Source organism: Pan paniscus, chromosome 22 (genome assembly GCF_029289425.2).
Source record: "Pan paniscus chromosome 22, NHGRI_mPanPan1-v2.0_pri, whole genome shotgun sequence".
In the NCBI taxonomy this organism is placed as follows: domain Eukaryota; kingdom Metazoa; phylum Chordata; class Mammalia; order Primates; family Hominidae; genus Pan; species Pan paniscus.
Window position 1 is genome coordinate 41,349,669 of NC_073271.2, and position 19,973 is coordinate 41,369,641.

The 19,973-nt window shown below is 55.9% G+C and overlaps 1 protein-coding gene across 1 annotated transcript; it reads right to left on the bottom strand.

Annotated features, from left to right (window-relative positions):
• Nucleotides 1–2,779: 2,779 nt before the first annotated feature.
• LOC134729729 (putative uncharacterized protein encoded by LINC00205) lies at nt 2,780–11,807 on the bottom strand. The gene is made up of 4 exons (XM_063601331.1): nt 11,696–11,807; nt 11,529–11,614; nt 11,085–11,130; nt 2,780–5,199 (listed from the first exon to the last, which is right to left on the bottom strand). The coding sequence occupies exons 1-4, from the start codon at nt 11,805–11,807 to the stop codon at nt 4,694–4,696; spliced, it is 750 nt and encodes a 249-aa protein (XP_063457401.1). The 3' UTR covers nt 2,780–4,693.
• Between the last annotated feature and the right edge of the window lie 8,166 nt (nt 11,808–19,973).

The window sequence follows — 19,973 nt, forward strand, 5'->3', positions numbered from 1 at the left end:
GACACAGCTTTGCGGGGCCATTTCAAAATTTGTCAAAGAGATATATTTTGGGGTAAAATACACTGATACTTTGAGGGCCTGTTGTCACGTGATGCTATACCAGTGTCAGATTGGAACTTGGTGTCTTGCTGCTATGGTGTCTGCTCTGTCCGTCTGGTCAGCTGCACCTGAACTCCAAAGGGAGGTGGGTATAATGAGCCATGTCCAATCCCCGTCCCTTCGTGGCCTGAGCTCATTTTTCAGGTTCTTCAGAATCCCCCTGGTGGAGATGAGGGGGTCCATTCAGTGGGTTGGGGAAGCTTAGAGTTTTATTTTTGATTTACACTATGTGAAGCAGAAATTAAAATACTGTAACCCTGATAGGGTTATTTTAAAGCTGCAGGAATCAAGGCAGGTTGCCGTGGGTAAGAGGATAGACAGGCAGGTCACGTAGCAGGACGAGCTGCGGACAAAACCCCTCAGACACCAGGTTAAGGAAGGATTTGGCTTTATTCGGCCGGGAGCTTCGGCAGACTCGCGTCTCAAGAACCGAGCTCCCCGAAAACAGAGTTCCTGGCCCTTTTAAGGGCTTACACCTCTAAGGGGTCCACGTGAAAGGGTCGTGATAGATTGAGATCACATGTGGTTAGAGTGGGGGGGGGTAATCTTTTAACCTCAGGCCTGGTCATCGGTGGCACCGGCTGGTCTTGCCGCTGACTTCATTCCTGTTGTTTTTCAACTTTTACTTCATCCTTCTCTTCAGAGACAGGAGACAGTAAAAGAAATGGCCTCTCTCCTCCGTCAGAGTGGAGTCCCGAGCTCCCAGAAATGCCACGTGATGGACAAACGCTTGGGGGAAAAAAAAAAAGGAGACCTCAGTCGGACACAAAAGCAGGAGCTTTAAAAGAAAAAATAAGAGATAAGTTGAACTTCACCAAAAAATAAGCGTTTCTGGTCTTTGAAAGACACTTAAAATGAAAAGGCAAGCCATCGATGGGGAAAATACTCAGAATAATGGATCTGACGGAGGGCTGTATCTAGAATATATAAAGATATTTTAAAATCCAGTAATTTGACATAAAGATGGTAGCCAGCCTGACACACAAAGGAACCCGAATGGCCAATGGACAGGAAGGGAACCCGTATGGCCGATGGACAGGAAGGGAACCCGTGTGGCCGATGGACAGAAAGGGAAGTGAACGTGAACATCTCATTGGGGATGCCGTTATCACCACTGGAATAGTCAAAAACACGGACACCAAGTATTGGTGGGTGAGTGGAATGGCGGGAACCCACATACACGGTCGATGGGAGCTGCACCCTTTGGAAATCATTTCACAGTTTGTGCTCCATCCTGGCCAAACCCACAGCTGGAGTCTGTCCAAAAACAGTGACAGGGGAGTTTCCACCAGGGAGTGCCTCAAACCATTCCTAGATGGGGCTGGTTGGGATTCCAGGGAGAGGCGCTCGTTGCCAGGGTGATCCGTCCAGAGCACTTACTAGGGGATCTGGCATAAGGAGGGCTGCAGTGTATCCTCAGGACAGATAGGACAGATAGTGTATCTTTGGGACAGACGGCAAGACGGGGATTCCACCCAGGTCTGTCTGCAGCAAGTTGATATGAGAGTTTAAGGAATTTGGACCAGGGCTGCTTTGTTTCAGGGTTTTGGGCAATGACCTAAACACCTTTATCAGTGCCTGGGAATGCTCAAGGCCCAGCTTGAGTTCAGGCCTGCAGGGAAAACCTGCAACTGGCCGGGCCACAGAGTGGTCAGGGCACAGAAAGCCAGAAGCTGGGGACACACCTGCTGTATGATCCAGCCATTCGCCTTTACCTGGGAGAAATGGCACCACTTGGCTGAACATAACTTCTTACACACCCATGAGTCCTCCTGGACAGGTGCTGTGACCTCGTGCAGCCTTGGGGACCCTGACACTCCCACGGACAGGCCAAGGGGTTTGCCTGGGCCCTGTGGGCACAGAGCCCCTTGAGATGGGTTTCCCTATGCAGCCCCCCACCCCCCACTGGGGACCCACGGCACTGCAGCCCTCACCCCCCCTCTAGGGACCCACAACACTGCAGCCCCCCCCCCCACCGGGGACCCACAGCACTGCAGCCCTCGCCCCCCTCCAGGGACCCACGGCACTGCAGCCCCCCCGCCCCCCACCACTGACCCACAGCACTGCAGCCCTCGCCCCCCACCGTTGACCCACAGCACTGCAGCCCTCGCCCCCCCCCAGGGACCCACAACACTGCAGCCCCCCCCCCCCAGGGACCCACAGCACTGCAGCCCCGCCCCCCCACCGGGGACCCACAGCACTGCAGCCCCCCCCCCACCGGGGACCCACAACACTGCAGCCCCCCCCCACCGGGGACCCACAGCACTGCAGCCCTCGCCCCCCCCATCGGGGACCCACAACACTGCAGCCCTCGCCCCCCCCCCCCAGGGTCCCACAGCACTGCAGCCACGCCCAGGCCACCGCCTCCGAACACAGGCCTGCTGCTGTTTCTGTGAACAGATACTTCTCCTTGCAGATGTCAATGGTTAATGGATGGGGAGGTGACCGCCCAAGCAGAAGCCGACCCTCTTCATGAAGGGGCCACAGGTCACCCCGAACCAGAAATCCACAGAACAGCCAAGGCCACAGCGGAACCGAGCGGGCCACGCCTCTGCCTCTGGGCCGCTCAGGGCCAGGCCTCCCTGACCCCACTGGCTCTATTGTGAGGACTCAGGGTGGAGCTCTGCTGGGCTCAGTGGCCTTCACAGCCAGGGCCCACAGACCCGGGCCCTACGGGCAGTACTGTGCTCACCTAGAGGCCACGGTCCATGCCCCGTCTCCAGCAGGCCCAAGTCACTTGTCCATGGCGAAGGCCCGGCCTTGCTTCAGGTCCCGGGCGCGCTCCCCCTGCCCACTGTTTCTTCCCAGGTGACAGAGGCGGGAGAGCAGGCGAGCCACGTGCCGGGCGCCGCAGCAGGGGGCACTCCAGGCTGGCGCCCCTCTGCCTCTCCGTGGGCTCTGACCTTTCTTCTCCCCGCCTGGGCAGCCTCCTTCAGGTTGGGGAGTCTTTTGTTGACCCCTGGATGAAAGTCCTAATCAGGAATGACCCGGAAGAGGTCTTATGAGCCTTTCCTCAAGAGAAGAAAATCTGTCCCTGAGTATCAGGAAGTGGCCCCGTTCCCTGCACCGCAGTCTTCTGTGACCAGCGGCTCACACAGCGAAGGAAGGGCTGGCGGCCCCCACAGGCCACTGCCCCGAGGCCGCCACGAGAGGGCAGGAGAGCCCTTCCCTGGAGCTCTGTGCCACGGGAAAACGCAGCTCCGCCAAGCACAGCATGGATGTTTCCAGCAGGGAATGAAGAGAGAGGCCCCAGCACATGAGAGAAGAGCACACTGGGCGGCCCCTGTCGGAGCCTCTCCTGTCCCCAGCGACCCCTGAGAGCAGGCCCTGGGCCTCTGCGGCCCCTCCCGGAGCCACTCCTCAACTGCTGACCTGCTCCCAGATCTTCTGTGCCCCGCCCAGCTCCCTGCAAAACCTCACCTGAGGGGAAGGAGACCCTGTTTGGGCTCAGACGCAGCAGGTGCAGCTTGTGGTCCTGGGGCCACACCTGTTAGAGCCCATCCTTCTACCCCTGCTGGGCCCTGAGTATCGTCCGTCCCCACAGAACTCAGCAGGGTCAGGTCTGGGCACTCCAGGCCGCCAGCCCCCCGAGTGAGCCCTGGGCCTGAGGTAGTTGTGGGTCACAGGCCCCCCGGCCAGAACACCCACAGCGGGTAGATGTGTGGGGACCGGATGTGGGTCCTCTCCTGAGAGACGTGCAGATGGGGAGAGGCTGGGCAGGTCTCAGCACAGCTGGAGCATCTACCTGTCACCACCTCGGAGCCTCCTGGCCCCGTGGGGGCGGCCCTGGGAGCAGGGTCGGCAGTGAAGAGCAGAGAAAGGCAGTTGGGGATGTTGCCGCTGTCCCCCGAGACCACCCTGCCATGGAGACGAGGGAGCTGTCCCTTCACGGAAGGGGCTGGCCAGCGGGAAGGACAGAGAGTGGACTGGCCGAGGACCGCTGAGCTCAGGACCCAAGGAGGACTCTTCCAGGAGACGAGAGCGCGAACGCCAGGGACCCCGTGCAGGCCTGCTCCTCCGTTTGCGAGGTGAGTTACCAGGTTCACGTGTTCCCCAGTAATCAAATCCTGGCTTTTGTGCCTGGAAGTGCACAGGGAGGGGACAACTTTGTGAGTCAGTGGCAGGGCAGGGAGTTCTGGTTCTCCAGAGCCAGAGGCCGTGCTCAGAAGGATTTCTTAGCAGGAGCTTTGGGGCCCCCAGTCAACACTTCCCTACGGACAGCCTGGCCAGCTCTGTGCACGGAGCAGGCGCCCGAGGGTCCCAGGTCACCAAGTGATCAAGTCGTGAAGGCACCCAGGGTTTCCTGGGGGTGCGCTGATCCCAAGGAAGCCACGTGTGGTCAGCATGGGGGAGGGGACCAGCGCCCCGGGGGGCCTGCAGCACAGCAGGGCCTGCCCTCCTGGGTGAGACTGGCCGGCGCCTGTGGGGATCTGGGGGGCTGCAGTCAGGGCTCTGTGCTCCCGAGGGCCACGCCAGCCTACCTGCCCTGGAACAGAACCCGAGCCTTCTGCCTAGGGGAGCACCTGGGCACCTGCCTCGTGTGCTGCCCTGGACACATCCCAGCGGCTGCACATGGGGGAGGCACAGCCTGGGCTCAGGGCCAGGGTCCACTCTGTGGGGATACTAGACCCGGGGGTGACAATGCCAGCTCAGAACTTCCCCCCACACCTGGGCTTCTCCAGCCTGACCTTTCCTGGGGAAGGGAGGGCCTGTCCTTCCTCAGCACTGTGGGAGGGAGGCAAGGCCTGCGGTTGAAGCGTCCCCAACACGGGGCTCCAGGAGAGAAAGCACCACATCTCAGGGAATGAAAACAGAGACGGGGCCGCCCAATGCACTCGGTGGCTCGGAAATCATTAAAGAATGTTCTGAGCCCCCGATTTTGGCTGTAAAAGGGACTGGCCGGCTCGTGACCGCTCCCCTGTCTGTGCCTTGAGACGGGAGTGTTCAGCGTTGGGGGCAGCTTTCCCTCCAAGAGGAGCTTCACAAACATCCGCTCTCTGCGGGGCCGCCTCTCCGTGGCCTGGGGCCGCTGTCGGAGGAAGGCTCTCCAGCTGCCGTCATCTGGGAAACGTGGAGGGCGAGCAGGGGTCACGGATGGGGCTCACTGGGGACTGTGAGAATCTGTCCCGCAGGACTTTCTGGGATGGAAACGCTGGCAGAGGTGAAGCCGGCGTCATGTGCTTCACTGAACCCGGCTGCTTATTTATGTTCGGAGGGCTGGTTTCAAGGACTCCTCGTCTCCCTCTCCAATGATAGCGTCAGCGGAAATGCAGACGGGGACGGGGCTGCTGGGTTTCCTCCCTGGAATGAAGCACAGCGGGAGGTTTTGCTGATTCACGCGCAGGCCCTGACCGCTGAGTTCAGGGTAACAAATCCACATGGATCCTGAGCCCGCATAGCTCCCTGGGCCTCAGCATAAACATCGTAAACCTCCTGGCCCTGGCAGTGTCTGTTTCATCCCCTCCAGAGCAAGTGCAAGTGTGAGATTTAGAGATTCTAAGAGGGGAAGGGCCAGAGGTCTTGAAAACGACCTTCATTCGTTCATTCATTCGAGAAATTTGCGAGGGCCTCGGTGTCCGGCGTTTAGTGGGGCCTAGGACGCAGACGTGAAGGGCGCTGCTCTCAGGAGCAGACAGAGGTGGGGATGAATCAGTACACGCCCACCTCGGGCCCACAGGGGAGGACGCGCGGAGCTGTGGGTGTGGGGAGGAGACCCCTCTGCGTCACGCTGACGGTGTCGGCAGAGTCGCCAGCTTCTGCAGGAGCCGTACCTGTGGGTTCTTCTGTGACTTGTTTAACCGCATCTTTTGCCCAGCTTTTCCTGTTGGGACACCATGCTGGTAGTTTGGAAATGGTTTCTTCCATCCGTTGCCTGCCTTTTAGCTTTGTCGATGGTGTTCTATTGTAAATTTTGGTGCATGTTTAATGTGAACAATAGTTATGAGGTGAGTGCCATGAGTTCCTGTGTGCCTGTCACCCAGCCCGGCCACGAGAGGTGCTGGGGGCAGTGTCCACACCCCTATTTCTTAGGACGCCTGAGTCTCAGGTGTGACTTATAGGGTATTTCTTATGGCAAGACGGTTAAAACAAACTTCAGCGTCTCGTCTGTCCTTCTATGGCTGTGGCTTCTGATGTTCTAATGGTGTTCTCGTCAGCCGGGGCTGAGAACAAAATAACATAGACTGTGGGGCTTAAACAGCAGAAACTTACTTCCCACGGTTCTGGAGGTTGGGAGTCTTGGATCACCGTGTCGCACGGTCAGGTTCCTGGTGAGGGTGGGATTCCTGGCTAACATAACCAAGGCTCCCTCTCCTGATACTGTGTCACTGGGGGTGAGGCTTCAACACAGGAATTTGGGGGGGACACTTCAGCATTCACTCCATCACAAATGGTTAGCCCTTTAATCTGCGGGAATTTTGTTTGGGGTTATGTGAGATACGGGTCTGACGTTTTCTTTTTCAAATACATAGCCGGTTGTCACATCATTTATTGAAAAAGGAATCTTTTCTCCACCGACTGGCATGAAATGCTACCATCATCGTAAATAAAATTCCCGTAAATACTTGCTGTCTCTCCTGTCTCAGTCCTGACTCACAGGCTGAGTTCTCTTTCTGCACAGTAGCACTGGCATTAACTGTGACAGCTTTACAGCAGGCTCCCTCCCCGAGGCCGTTCAGAAGCATTCCTCAGCGGGTCCTACACGTTTCCTCTCCCATGTCAAGTTTAGAAGCAGTGTCAAGACCCACAGCAGTCCTGCGGGAGTTTTAAGGGATGCACGGAGTTTATGGGGACAGTTTGGAAAATTGACATTCATGTGACTTAGAGTCCTACTACTTGAAAATGGATTCCAGCTCTCAACGAATTTAGAGCTTTGGCAAAATTTTTAAGATTTCTTTGATGTCCGATGTGCTCATTTCTTGGTTTGTTCTTGAGTATTTTATGGATTTTTATGAAATCCACAAAGTTTTTGTTATAATGAATGGGACACTTTCCCATAAAATGTTGTAATTCTGTATTGCTGTTTTAGTAAACACTGTTGATTGATGTATATTGATGTTACACTTGGTCACTTTTGTAATAGTTTGTCCGTTCATTATTTTGAACTTTTTAGGTAAACAGTCATATAATTATGCAAATAATTATAGTTGTGTCTCTGCCTTTCTAATATTTATACTTTGTATATATTATCATGTTGGCCAGGACTCAAGCGTCTTTCTCTTGTTTCTGACTAATGCGAATGATTCTAATGCAGGGGTTTCCAAACTGGTGGCCGGGGGGCCAAATCCAGCCAATGGTCTCTTCTTGTAAATAAAGTTTTATTGGAACACAGTTACACCCATTCTTCTACATATTGTCTGATGGCTACTGTCACGCCACAGCAGTGGTGTTAAATAGTCCAGACAGAGGCGGTATTGCCTGAAAAACCTAGAATATTCACCATCTGAGCTTTTACGGGAAAGTTTGCTAATATCTGTTCTCATGCATTAAATACAATGTTTGTTACAGGTTAAGGAAGTTTCTGACTATTTTTAGCTTTCTGAATATCTTGTGGTTGTGTGTGCTTTAAAATTAGGACTAAATATTAAATTTACCAGATGCTTTTTAGGGGCCTATCTTTTGAGATGCCCGAAGTTTCCCTTTTTTAGTCTCTTCATGTAGTGAGTTGTACTAACAGATTCTCTAATGTTGAACCGTCTTTGCTTTCTGGAGATAGACTTTACTTGCTCCTGATGGATTGGATTCTGTTTGTTAATACTTTTATTTTTGGGTAATTACATCCCTATTATAAATAATATGTCAGCATCATTGTGTGTAGATGTGTGTGTGTTATTCTTGCCATTAGTTTCTCAGGTTTTTGGTTAACTATTGATATGGTTTGGATCTGTGTCCCCACCCAAATCCGATGTTGAATTGTAATCCCCAGTGTTGGAGGTGTGGCCTGGTGGGAGGTGGTTGGATCATGGGAGTGAATTTCTCATGAATGGTTTAGTACCTTCCTCTTGGTACTGTTCTCGCAATAGTGAGTTCTCGCGAGATCTGGTCGTTTAAATGTGTGTGGCACCTCCCTGACCCTCCTGCTTTTGCTCTGGCCATGTAAGACGCACCAGCTCCCCTTTCACCTTCTGCCACGATTGAAGGTTTCCTGAGGCCGCCCCGAAGGTTCCCATACAGCCTGCAGAACCATGAGCCAATTTAACCTCTTTTCCTTATAAATTACCCAGTCTCAGGTATTTCTCTATAGCAATGTGAGAATAGACTCATACAACTATATATTACAGAATGAATTGTGATACTTTTGTCTTTGTCTGTGCCTGGAAATAATAGTAATTCTTAGTAAAAATTCACCTGTATCAAGTTCTTCCTATTGCAACAAACACAATTCTATGTATTTTACATGAGTTAAGTCTTTAACCTGGAAGCCATCCCTGTGAACTAGGTATTGCTTTCGTGTCCATCTGACAGATGAAGAGGCTGAGAGTTTAAGTAGTCTGCCTAAGGTCACCAACCATGGGGGCGAAGATGGAATTTGAACTGAGCCGTTGGCCTTCAGAGGACAGGTTCCTAAACGGTCATTCTGTCTCTCTGTTGCAGAGATCAGTCCTGCATATTCCTGTAAAAAACTGCCTGAGCTTGGTGCTTTTTTAAAGGATATCATTTGACTACTTTTTTTTTTTTTTCTGTTTCCTGCCCATGTCCCATAGGGCTAATCAGATTTTCTATTTCTACCTGAGTCAATGTTATACTTTATATTTTCATTTTTGTTGTTGATTTTAAATTTTACATTATGTTTTGAGATGGAGTCTCGCTCTGTTGCCCAGGCTGGAGTGATCTCTGCTCCTTGCAACCTCAGCCTCTCAGGCTCAAGCAATTCTCCTGCCTCAGCCTTCTGAGTAGCTGAGATTACAGGTGTGTGTCACCACACCCAGCTAATTTTTGTATTTTTAGTAGAGATGGGGTTTTACCATGTTGGCCAGGCTGGTCTTGAACTCCTGACCTCAAGTGATCCACCCGCCTCGGCCTCCCAAAGTGCAGAGATTACAGGCATGAGCTACTGTGCCCAGCCATACTTTATATTTTCTAAGAAAATCATCTGTTTAACCTGGCTTTTAAAATGTGTCAGTATAAGCCAGAACATGGTGGTTTTATCATTGAAAAAACCTGCCCTGTTTGTTCTTTGTTCCTCTCTCCCTGTGACCCGGGGACTCTGTGTGTCCCAGGTGTCTGCCTGTGTCTTCCCCGAGGACTTCTGTGTGGAGACTGGGGAGCAGGGGCCAGTCCACAAACACGCCTCATGTTACCGTTCCCTGTAGGAACCTTCAGCTCTGTGGCTATCTCAGATTAACATCCACTCCTCCTGCAGAATTTGAAAGGAGAGTTGCTATCACCAAATCCCTTCAGGTCTCAACATTTACCCAGGTTACCTTGATTCCAGAGATGGCTCTTAACTTGATTTCTATAAACCAGTAGAGAATGTGTCTGATGGCACAGAGGAAAACACTGTCAACACGAAGTTCCTGAACAGTTTAAAGAGATGACGCAGATGTTTTTTAAAGTAACCCGTCTAAATCACTGGAAATGCCCCTTTCTCCCTATTTTGTCAATGGATGGAAATGTGTTGAGAAAGGTGCTTATTGTAAGAGAAACAGAACAGAATTACAGCTACTAATACCAATTCAAAATTGGGGAATGGCTGGGCGTGGTGGCTTATGCCTGTAAGCCAAGCACTTTGGGAGGCGAAGGCGGGAGGATTGCTCGAGCCCAGGAGTTCGAGACCAGCCTGGGCAGGATGGCAAGACCTCGTCTTTACAAAAAAAAATTTTTTTAAATTAGCCAGGGGTGGTGGCAGACAACTGTAGTCCCAGCTACTCAGGAGGCTGAAGTGGGAGGATGGCTTGAGCCGAGGAGGCGAGGGCTGCACTTTTAATTTTTTTTTGTTTGCTTGTTTGTTTGAGATAGTGTCCAGCCTGGATGACAGAGCAAGACCCTATCTCAAAAACAAAAAACAAAACAAAAAAAAAACCCACAAAAAACAAAACTGGAGGAAAATCCAGAAAAGTAGGGGACATCAACAATCAACACACTGTAAAACTAATCTCAAACACGGTAATGTGTGCGTGCAGCTCGCTGGGGCTGAGTGTGTGTGACACTGCGCAGGCTTACAGGCCCCTGCACATTTCGGCGTCTGTCCTCTGCAGATGATAACGTGCTCCTGCCGGAGCCGCCGGGGCGGTGTCTGCACTGGGAGGAAGCCCGTCGGGCTATCATCATACCCTGCTCTGTGGGAACCTTCCAGACAAGACGGTCACTTCGGGGCAGACATTTCCTAAAGGGGCTTAGAATCAAAATCCAGGAATAAGGACATGGAATGCTGAGTGGTTTCGCAATCAAAATAGAGTTTATGTCAAATATTGAATATTAAACGACAACAATTAAAGCCAGCCGGGACTGAACAGCTGCCAGTGCTCAGCCTGGGTGGGGGCTCAGGACGAGGGGCTCTTATGGAGCCCCTCGAGACCCCCAGGAGGTGGACACTGCCCCCAGCTCTTGGTGGAGCCCTTGGGCTGCAACAGCAGGAACTGAACCCCAGGGGCTTTGGGGTTAAGAGAAGAATGTCTGGACGTCAGAGGCAAAAGCAGGTGGGTGGGGCAGTGGGCACAAGCGGGGGTGCCCCTGATACTGGCTACCCTTCCACATACTCTGTCCGGGTCTGCCTCTGTCCTCGGCACACGGCACGCGCTGCTCCGGGGGCGGCCGCGCCACAGGTGAGCGGAACATGGTTCAAGGAAGGTGGGCCGGGCACAGGGCGGCCCGTGGTTGCAGGTACCAGAGCTTGCTGGAGCTGGCTGGGCTTTGAGGATCAATCACCTGGTTCTGCAGATGTAGAAGTATGTAAAGTAATCAGCACTTTCGCCAGGGCAGGACTCGGATCCAGGCCAGCAGCTGCCCAGCCCAAGGCTCCTCGCACCACCGTGTGGGCCACGTACTTTCCGGATAGGAGAAGGTCCAGAAGGTGAAGTCTGCGCCCAGGACCTGCAGAGGTGAGAGGTGAGAGGTGAGGGTCAAGCATTCCATACCCCGGGGTCCCTGGGGCCCCGCCCCTCTGCACAATGACAGTCGTCTGGGAGAGGTTTCCCACAGCTGGCCTTCCCTTCAGACCACTTGAGGCTCCCATCGATGGAATGTTCATCCTCTAACTGCACAATGTTTCGCAAACCACAACTTTCTATCTTAATCTCATGAAACTGGGAATCCCAGACCATGAGAAAGTCAGGAAATGGCTTTGAACACCGGCAGGCGCTGCACAGCGCTGGGGGAGGGGGACGAGCCTGGGAACTGTCTCTGCTGAGGATCTCGGCCCCACGTAGCCCGTCCTTCAGACCCTCATGCGGTTCATCCCCTTCTGTGGCTCTTTTTCGGAGCCCCCCTACCCAGAACGTCCCACCCCAAGGCACGCAGTGGGTGCCCCTGCGGGGTCTCAGGCAGCTCCTGACTTCCAGTGAGTCCTGGGCGCCGCCTGCAGGAGGTGAAGACGCCAGGACCGTCGCTCGGGCCTCTCGGGTGGCTCTCGGGTCAGAGGGCCGCCCTACACCCTCACCTGTCCCAGAAGCCCCCCACACCCGCAGCCGTCCACTCCCCTCCGGGGGCCTCTGCTCTTCCCCTGCTGCCTCCCCCAGGACTTGCTCCTCCCTCCTCCTCCGCCTCAGCATCCCGTTAGCTCAACACCACCCTTCAGCAGTGCTCAGCCGCAGGCAAAGCAGAGTAAAACCCAAACCGCCCCGAGATCCCCACGTCTCCGGTCGGACCCTGCTTCCCGGAGCGCCGCCCCCGCCTGCTGCCCGGTGTCGCCCGCCTTGTGCCACCCCCGTGGCCCCGGCCGCCCCTGAGGCTCCCCAGGTGGGGGGTGTGTGGCTGCCTCCCTGTTTTCGCTGTGGGTGATCCTGTGACTTCATCCGCCCCAAACTCGCCGGCTCCTTGGCAGCAACTTGATTTGTCTTTTGTGGGGCAGGTGCTCTCTTCCCCCACGTGGGTCGTGCTCTCTGTGGCCTCCCTCGAGGTCACCTGCAGGGGCCTCTGTAGGTTTCATTGAGAGGGGCCTGTGGGTCCTGCCCCCCGTCCGACACTGAGCGTTGTAGGACTCACATCGGGGAGCCCCTGCCACGTTTAGGCCTCACAGCAGCCCTGGGGGTGGACAGGTCCCACAGGTTGGCCACAGCCCCCCCGTGCCTCCCTGTGAGCCATCCTGACCGCCAGCAGGCCCCCGGTGATACCAGCACAGTCTCCCTCTGGGTTCCCACACCCAGGCCACAGGGCACTCAGGGGCAGGCTCGGCAGGGAGGCTAGTCCAGGAATTGGTCCTGACTTTTCCTGGCTTCTAGAAGGTTCAGCTCTGGCCAGGGTCAGGCCCAGGAGGCAGAGCAAAGCCCAAAGCTCCCTGAGACCCCCACCTTCTCTGACGGGGCCCCCGGGGACCTCGGGGTGTGGAACGCTTGACCCTCGCCTCTGCCTCTTCTGAGCTGCAGTCTGGGGCAGGTGTGCGCCTCCCCACTCAACCCGACAGGAGGCTGATCTGAGCCCCGGCCCCACGCGGGGCCGCATCCCCGCAGCACGGACCAGATGCAGTCCTGGCTGTGCCCGGCACCTCCCGTCTCGCAGCTGAGGGTAACCAGGGTGGGGTGGGGCTTGTCCCAGGGCTGGCGGTTGCTGAGGAGAAGGGACACACGTGCTGACTGGGAAATGCAGGCCCGGCTCTGACGGCGAGGTCAGGGTTGCGGTTTCCACGTCTTCGTCACGAAGCCTCGAAGCGCGGCCTGTGCTTAGCAGTTAAAATATTTACTTGGAGATGTTCAGTTTCACAGAAGCCAGGAAGGGGCGGGGGTGGTGCGGAAGCATTGCTCCCCAGAGCACGCGGGAGGCGGCCCAGCCCTCAGCCAGGACGCTCCCCCACCTCACCCTCACTGGGCTGTGGCCCTGGGGACGCCACCACTGGCCTCACACCGTGGAGCGTGGATGGGCCGCTCTGGCCTGTCTGCAGGGGAAACGGCTGTCACTTCCATCAGAGATGACGGACACAGCAGGGCCTGTCTGTGCCAAAACCAGAGTCGAGGCAGTCCCCGGCAGCCGGTGTGTGGGGAACCCCTCAGCTTCCGTGTGGAGGGTCGGGGAGGCTGGATGGCTTTTCCTTCCGTTCCTGTAAGCCCGAAGCCTTCCCCGGATGCACTCATGACCGGGGCCTGGCCAGCAGGCGTCCGGGAGTCAGCGGCTGCTTGGGGAGCCAGGGCCCCAGTCACACGCGGGAAGGTGATGGTGGCAGGCAGACTGGTAGCTGAGAGCGAAAGGTGTGGTGGGATCCGCCTGGCTGCTGCTGGAGCCCCAGGCTCGTGAGTCGCCTCTATGTCCTGTCCCCTGCGTTGGGCAGCTTCACCTGCTCATCCTGCTCGGCCTGGGTGTTTCTGCTCCTAAGCGCCCCCCTCACGGTGGTCTTGGGAGGCTGATGTGAGAGATCCCGGCTGGCTGCAGTCTCCAGGGAAGCCGGCATTCGGGGCACATGGAGGTCCTGCCTTGGTGCCCAGCCCTGGGACACCCCACAGTGAATGCCTCCTCTCCACAGTCTCCATGTCCCTGAGCTCCTGCTTAGGCCCCCAGAGCTGGCACTAAAGGTGGACGCAGCAGCTGGTGCACATGACAGGGACGGCAGAGCCCATCCGAAGGGACATGCCACCCGGAAGCCACCTGCACCGGCTCTGTCTGGTGTCTGATGTGGGAAGGACGTGCTGGAAGCCCATGGGTGTGTGGGAAGCCCGGGCCTCGAGCCATGTCCTGGTGCGTGTCGGGGGTACGTGTTCTGTGAAGATGCCGCAGCTGCCTCACCTCCTTTCCATGTGCGGGGATGGGTGGGCAGCGTCCTTGCCAGGGGTGTTCCCGGCAGAGGGAGAAGAGCATCACCCTTGGGCCAACACCGCCACCAGCAGCGGCCGGACCATGGAGCTGAGCATCAGCTGGACCCAGGGCAGCGAGGGGCTGTGGGCGGCACCTGTCCAGCAAATGTCAGCACCTGGTTATTGATGTTTAACGACAGAAGTGTGGTCACAGCGAATTCATCACCCTTGGAATTTGAGGCATGCTCTGTCCAGCGCAGTGTCAGGGCTGAGTGGGGCCCCCAAAATCCATATACTGGATCCTCAACTCCCAGGACCTCAGAGTGGGACTGGATTTGGAGGTGGGGCCTTTAAGGAGGTGATTACAGTAAAAGGGAGTCACTGGGGTGGCCCTGTCCAGTCTGACTCCCAAGAAGGAGTTGAGGACCCAGAGCGCACAGAGGGGCCCTGGGAGGGTGGGAGGAGCCGTTGACTGCCAGCCAGGGGGGTCCCGGAGGCCCTGGCCCTGCAGCACCTGGACAGTGGGCCCCACCCTGCAGGACTGTGGGAGAATCGATGTGGGACGCCAAGCCCCCGTTCATGGTCCTCCGTCCCAGCTGCCGAGCAAGGTTTGGGCCACACTGGGCTGGGCTCGTTATTGGTCAGCCCTTGGGCACTGTGAGTTCAGCCAGAACTCCCTCCCACATCAACCATCTCCCTGTAAACAGGGACCCTCGGACAGCCCTTTCCTAAGGCATAATCCCACCCTTCAAGGTAGAGCCCTCAAGGGCGTTCCCACCTCAGCAACTCTCCCAGCCATCACACCAAACATAGCCCAGACCAAAGCCAGACGCTCTCTGAGCTCCAAGGACCGGCTTGGGCCCCCACCTTCCCACCATGTTTACCCCTGCTGCTGTCATCTGTTCAGTTCCAGCCAGACCACAGGTCCTCTCACCTTCCCTCCCACTGCGGCTGCCGTCCTCTGGCCTGGTCCGTCTCACCCTTCCACCCTCCTGGCTGAGCTTGCCCACCTTCTTGGAACGCTCTCACAAGCCCCCCTGCCAGAAGGCTCTCCTCTGGACCACCTGACCCCACAGGCCCCTCCCCTGCTCCCCTGGCCACACCTCTCCATGAGGCTGTCCATCTGTGGCAGCCGTGGTGTGGGTGAATTTCATCGTGCTGACACTCCTCCACACCTGCTCCGTGCCTGGCAGTCGTGGTCCAGGGGCTGGATGCCCAGGGTAAAGTGGGGAAGAAGGTGATAGGCACCCAGCCACATGCTCCGTGCCCACAGATCCCTGGGGCCAGCCAGGCTGCAGGTGCCCTCCCTCAGGTGAGCGTCCACTCGGCCTTGTGATTCCGACAGAACAGCCCTTCTCTCCTCCTGTGTCTCTCCAGGGGCCAGGGAGGAGATGCCAGGGGCAGAGAGCCAAGGTGGGGTCTCAGCCTGGGAGCGATGACACTGCTGTGGTTCCAATGTCTGTTCCTCCGAAATCCATGTTGCAACTTAATCCCCAGTGCAACAGTGTTCAGAGGTGAGGCCTTCGGGAGGGTTAGGCCGTGAGGGTTCCACCGTCAAGGGTAGGATTAGAGCCTTACGAAAGGGCTGTCTGACTGGCCAGGCCCCTTTTGCCCTCCCGCCTTCTGCTATGAGAGGACACGGTAACAAGGGGCATCTTGGAAGCAGAGAGCAGTCCTCGCCAAACACCAAACCTGCCGGGGCCCTGGTTTTAGACTTCCCAGACTCCAGAGCTGTGAGCAGTACATTTCTGCTCCTTATGAGTCACCCAGTCACAGGTACCTTCTTACAGCAGCACAAAGGGGCCGTGGCAGCCTGGGACCTCCCAGCCCCACCATGCTTCCTGCAGATGCGAGCAGCCAGGGTGCCAGCCACACAGGGTGCTTCTCGCTTTTAATTTTACTTTTTATTTCAAAACAATTTCAAATACACCAAAAAGTTGCAAGAATAGTACAAAGAGTACGTATTCTTCACCTAGAGACCTATTTGGTTTTTACCAACTGTCCCAATAATGCCTTTTTTCTTTCTTTCTTTCTTTCTTTTTTTTTTTTTTTGAGAAGGAATCTCACTCTGTCGCCCAGGCTGGAGTGCAGTGGTGCGATCTCGGCTCACTGCAAGCTCCGTCTCCCAGGTTCAAGCGATTCTCCTGCCTCAGCCTCTCGAGTAACTGGTACTACAGACATGTGCCACCACATCTGGCTAATTTTTGTATTTGTAGTAGAGACGTGGTTTCACCATGTTGGTTGGCCAGGCTGGTGTCGAACTCCTGACCTCAGGTGATCTGCCCACCTCGGCCTCCCAAAGTGCTGGGATTACAGGGATTATAAGACTTCATGCTCATCTTCAACCTGGAACAGTCCTCAGTCTCTCCTTGACTTCTAAGACCTTGACTCTGTGGAAAAGAGAAATACTGTAAGTTTCAGTTTATTTCATGGTTAGACGCAGGTTGTCGGTGGAGGGAGCTGGTTCATCTGGATTGGGAGGTGGGCGTACCGATGTGTCCACTCCAGGGGGCATTGACCTTGACCATCTGGGGAACGTGGCGTCTGCAGGGGTCTCCACTGGAAATTCCTTCCTTCTCTGTCATTCATGCACATTTCGTGGGGACACTCAGAGGTGATGTAAAACCCCATTCTTCACTCCACGTTCGCCACCAGGTTTGGCACTGACTGATGTTCTTGTTGCCTGAATTAATTGTGACAGCAACGGCTGCCGGGGGGAATTCCTCATGCGGTCACTTATCAACTGGAATTCTACCGGGGTGGGTGAGCTTTCTTTTTCCCCCATTTATTAATTAAGTATATTGACATCTATATAGAACCACAGAGTCTCATTTTATGCATGGGCCATCATCTGTTCCTGTCCTTCTTTAGTTTATTTTGTTGTTAAGTTTGTCTCAGCGGGGGACCCTTCAGGCTGGCATCTGTGCCTTTTCCATCCATGTTTCCTGGCATTTTCTTACTTTGCAGACGCACGCACACACACATTTCATCTGCAGATTCTTCTACCTATTTGTATTGGGAACCCTGCATTCCGGTGCTTCCGAGGTGAATCTAATACCGTGTGCGCCGCTGTGGCTGCCGTCCTCTCTACATCGCACCTCCTGTCAGCCCCGCCGGCCTCCCTGCATGCGCTCACGTGCTCGGTCTCCTGTGCGTAACCGGTCTCCTGACCCTTGGGGCTCAGACCGGCCTAGAGGCTGCGTCCCCTAAAGCTGCCCGCTGTCCTGCTCCAATACCTCCTCCATGGAGCCCAGACCCCCACCGGGCACCCTCCCTGCCTGCGTGGGAAGGAGTGGGTCTTTCTGAATTCAGCTTTCTCCGAAGTGAGGGTGGAGTCTCTGGTGGAAGGTGGGCCCTCGCTCTGCCGCACCCTCTGCGGGAGGGAGCGGTGAGGTGCAGGCTCTGCTGGTCCTAGGGCAGCTGTGCTCAGGCCAGGCAACAGAGGAAGGGGTGCCTACAGAGGCTGCAGGGTCCCTCAGGCCACCCTTGCTTCCCCATCCTCAGGTGCCATTGGGAGGACCTCGCAGGGAGCCTGGCTGGTCCACTGTCCCTCCTGCTTCATCTCTCACTCAGGCCCTAGGACTCTGCCTCAACCAAAGCTAGCGTGGGCGATTCATGGCTCGCCGCTGCGGCAGCTGAGCACCATCAGAAGTGACCCCATTTGTGACTGTCTTGGCCTGAGAATGTTCCACGAGTGAGAACGGGCCCCTCCCTGCTGCCAGTGTCCCAGACTCCCCCGCAGCCCAGGCAGGGGCTGGGCTCGGGCGCTGACGCAACAAGGAGAGCGCTTGTCTCCGGGCAGCCAGGCGGCCAGACAGCCGGTCCTCTTAGCTTCGCTACTGCAGCCACAGCTGCCCACGGCACACAAAGGGCCCTTGTTCCCACCCAGCATGTGCTCCCGGCGCCCCCCCACCGACCTCTCCCGGACATGATTAGGTGTGGGAACTATTTTCCTTGGGGCTGCATTTGACATTTGCCGTTCATTTGGGAGGAGGCGTCTGAACCGAAGGAGCCCTCGCCAGCCTCCCCTCCCGTTCCCATCTCAGTGCAGGAGGTTTAGGAGCAGGCGGCCCTGACATGCCTGTGACCCCAGACGGGCCTGTGCAACCCCGGCCTTCGTTGCCTTCCACTCAGAGCAGGAGAGTCTGGCCCAGGAGGGCGGCGGGCAGAGAGGACGAGAGGAAGACGGAGCCGGGGTGCACAGGCACACACATGCGTGCACGTGCAAATACACATCAGGAACACACGTGCACAGACACGCTCCAGGAACATGCATGCATGTGCAAATACACACCAGGAACACGTGCACAGACACACTCCAGGAATATGCATGCATGTGCAAATACACACCAGGAACACACGTGCACAGACACACTCCAGGAATATGCATGCATGTGCAAATACACACCAGGAACACACGTGCACAGACACACTCCAGGAATATGCATGCATGTGCAAATACACACCAGGAACACATGTGCACAGACACTCCAGGAATGTGCATGCATGTGCAAATACACACCAGGAACACACACAGACACGCTCCAGGAATATGCATGCATGTGCAAATACACACCGGGAACACACATACACAGACACGCTCCAGGAATATGCATACTTGTGCAAATACACACCAGTAACACATGCACAGACACACTCCAGGAATATGCATGCATGTGCAAATACACACCGGGAACACACATACACAGACACGCTCCAGGAATATGCATACTTGTGCAAATACACACCAGTAACATGTGCACAGACACGCTCCAGGAATATGCATACTTGTGCAAATACACACCAGTAACACGTGCACAGACACACTCCAGGAATATGCATGCATGTGCAAATACACACCGGGAACACACATACACAGACACGCTCCAGGAATATGCATGAACAATACACCAGGAACATACGTGTACAGACACACTCCAGAACACACACAGATGGCAGATGTGCAAATACACACCAGGAATGCACACGTAGAAATGCACAGAAAGACGAAATGCTCTGTGTGGAACAGTGAAGACACACAACCCATTCCCTAAGGACATTTACTCACATGTTCACGCCCACAGCCCAGCCGGCCGGCCCCAGCAGAGCTGTGGCCTCATGACAGCAGGGGCTTGCAGTGCAGTGGGACTTCAGGGTCTATCTCTCACCTGCCCCACTCACAGGCTGCCCGTGCCCTACTCTCGTCCTTCTCGCACAGTGGGACCCAAGATGCATTTGGGCACAGCAGGAGGGAATGTCCTGGTGTGTGAAGAATGGCAGCCGGTGGGAGCTCCATGAACTGCCTGGCCCCAAACCCGCACTGGGAGCATTGTTGAAACTGCCCTCAAAACCACAGTTGAGAGCCGGGTGGGCCCTGGGAGTTTACAGTGTGCTGGGGCAGTGGGAAGAGGCTCTGATAAACACTGGAGGAGATTGCAAAATCGTGGGTCTGAAATGTGGAGCCGAAGTTCAGTTGTAGGCTGGGGCCTCTGGTGGGGCCAGAGTACCTGGGGCAGTGCCTGGCAGGCTGGGCTGGGCCTGGCGCTCTGTTCTTCCTGAGCCCAGGCTGCCATCTGCAGACCACTGCTGCCTGCCTGCTGTCTCGTGCTGCTGGGGGGCAGAAAGGGTCCTGTGGCACCGTGGGCAGGGTGGCGGCTGATCCCTCTTCCCGCAAGGGACCCTTTTCCTGAAGTCCACAGCACTGGTGCCCCCCAGCAGCCTTGGCCCTCCTCCAGCCTAGCCGCCCCTACATCGTGTTTGACCTCTGGAGCCTGTGGGTGGGACCCTGTCTAAGAGGGAGTCTTGTGGGTGAGGCGAGGTCAGCCTTTTGAGGCAAGGAGAGGGTCTGGTCTATTGGAGGGGGGACCTAGATGACATCTCAAGGGTCCTTAGGAGAGAGAAGAGAACGGGGCGTGATCCAACCAAGGGACTCCGGGGCTTCCCAGAGCTGGAGGAGGCAGGAAGGATCCGCCCGGCAGCCCCTGGCACCCCTGGAGG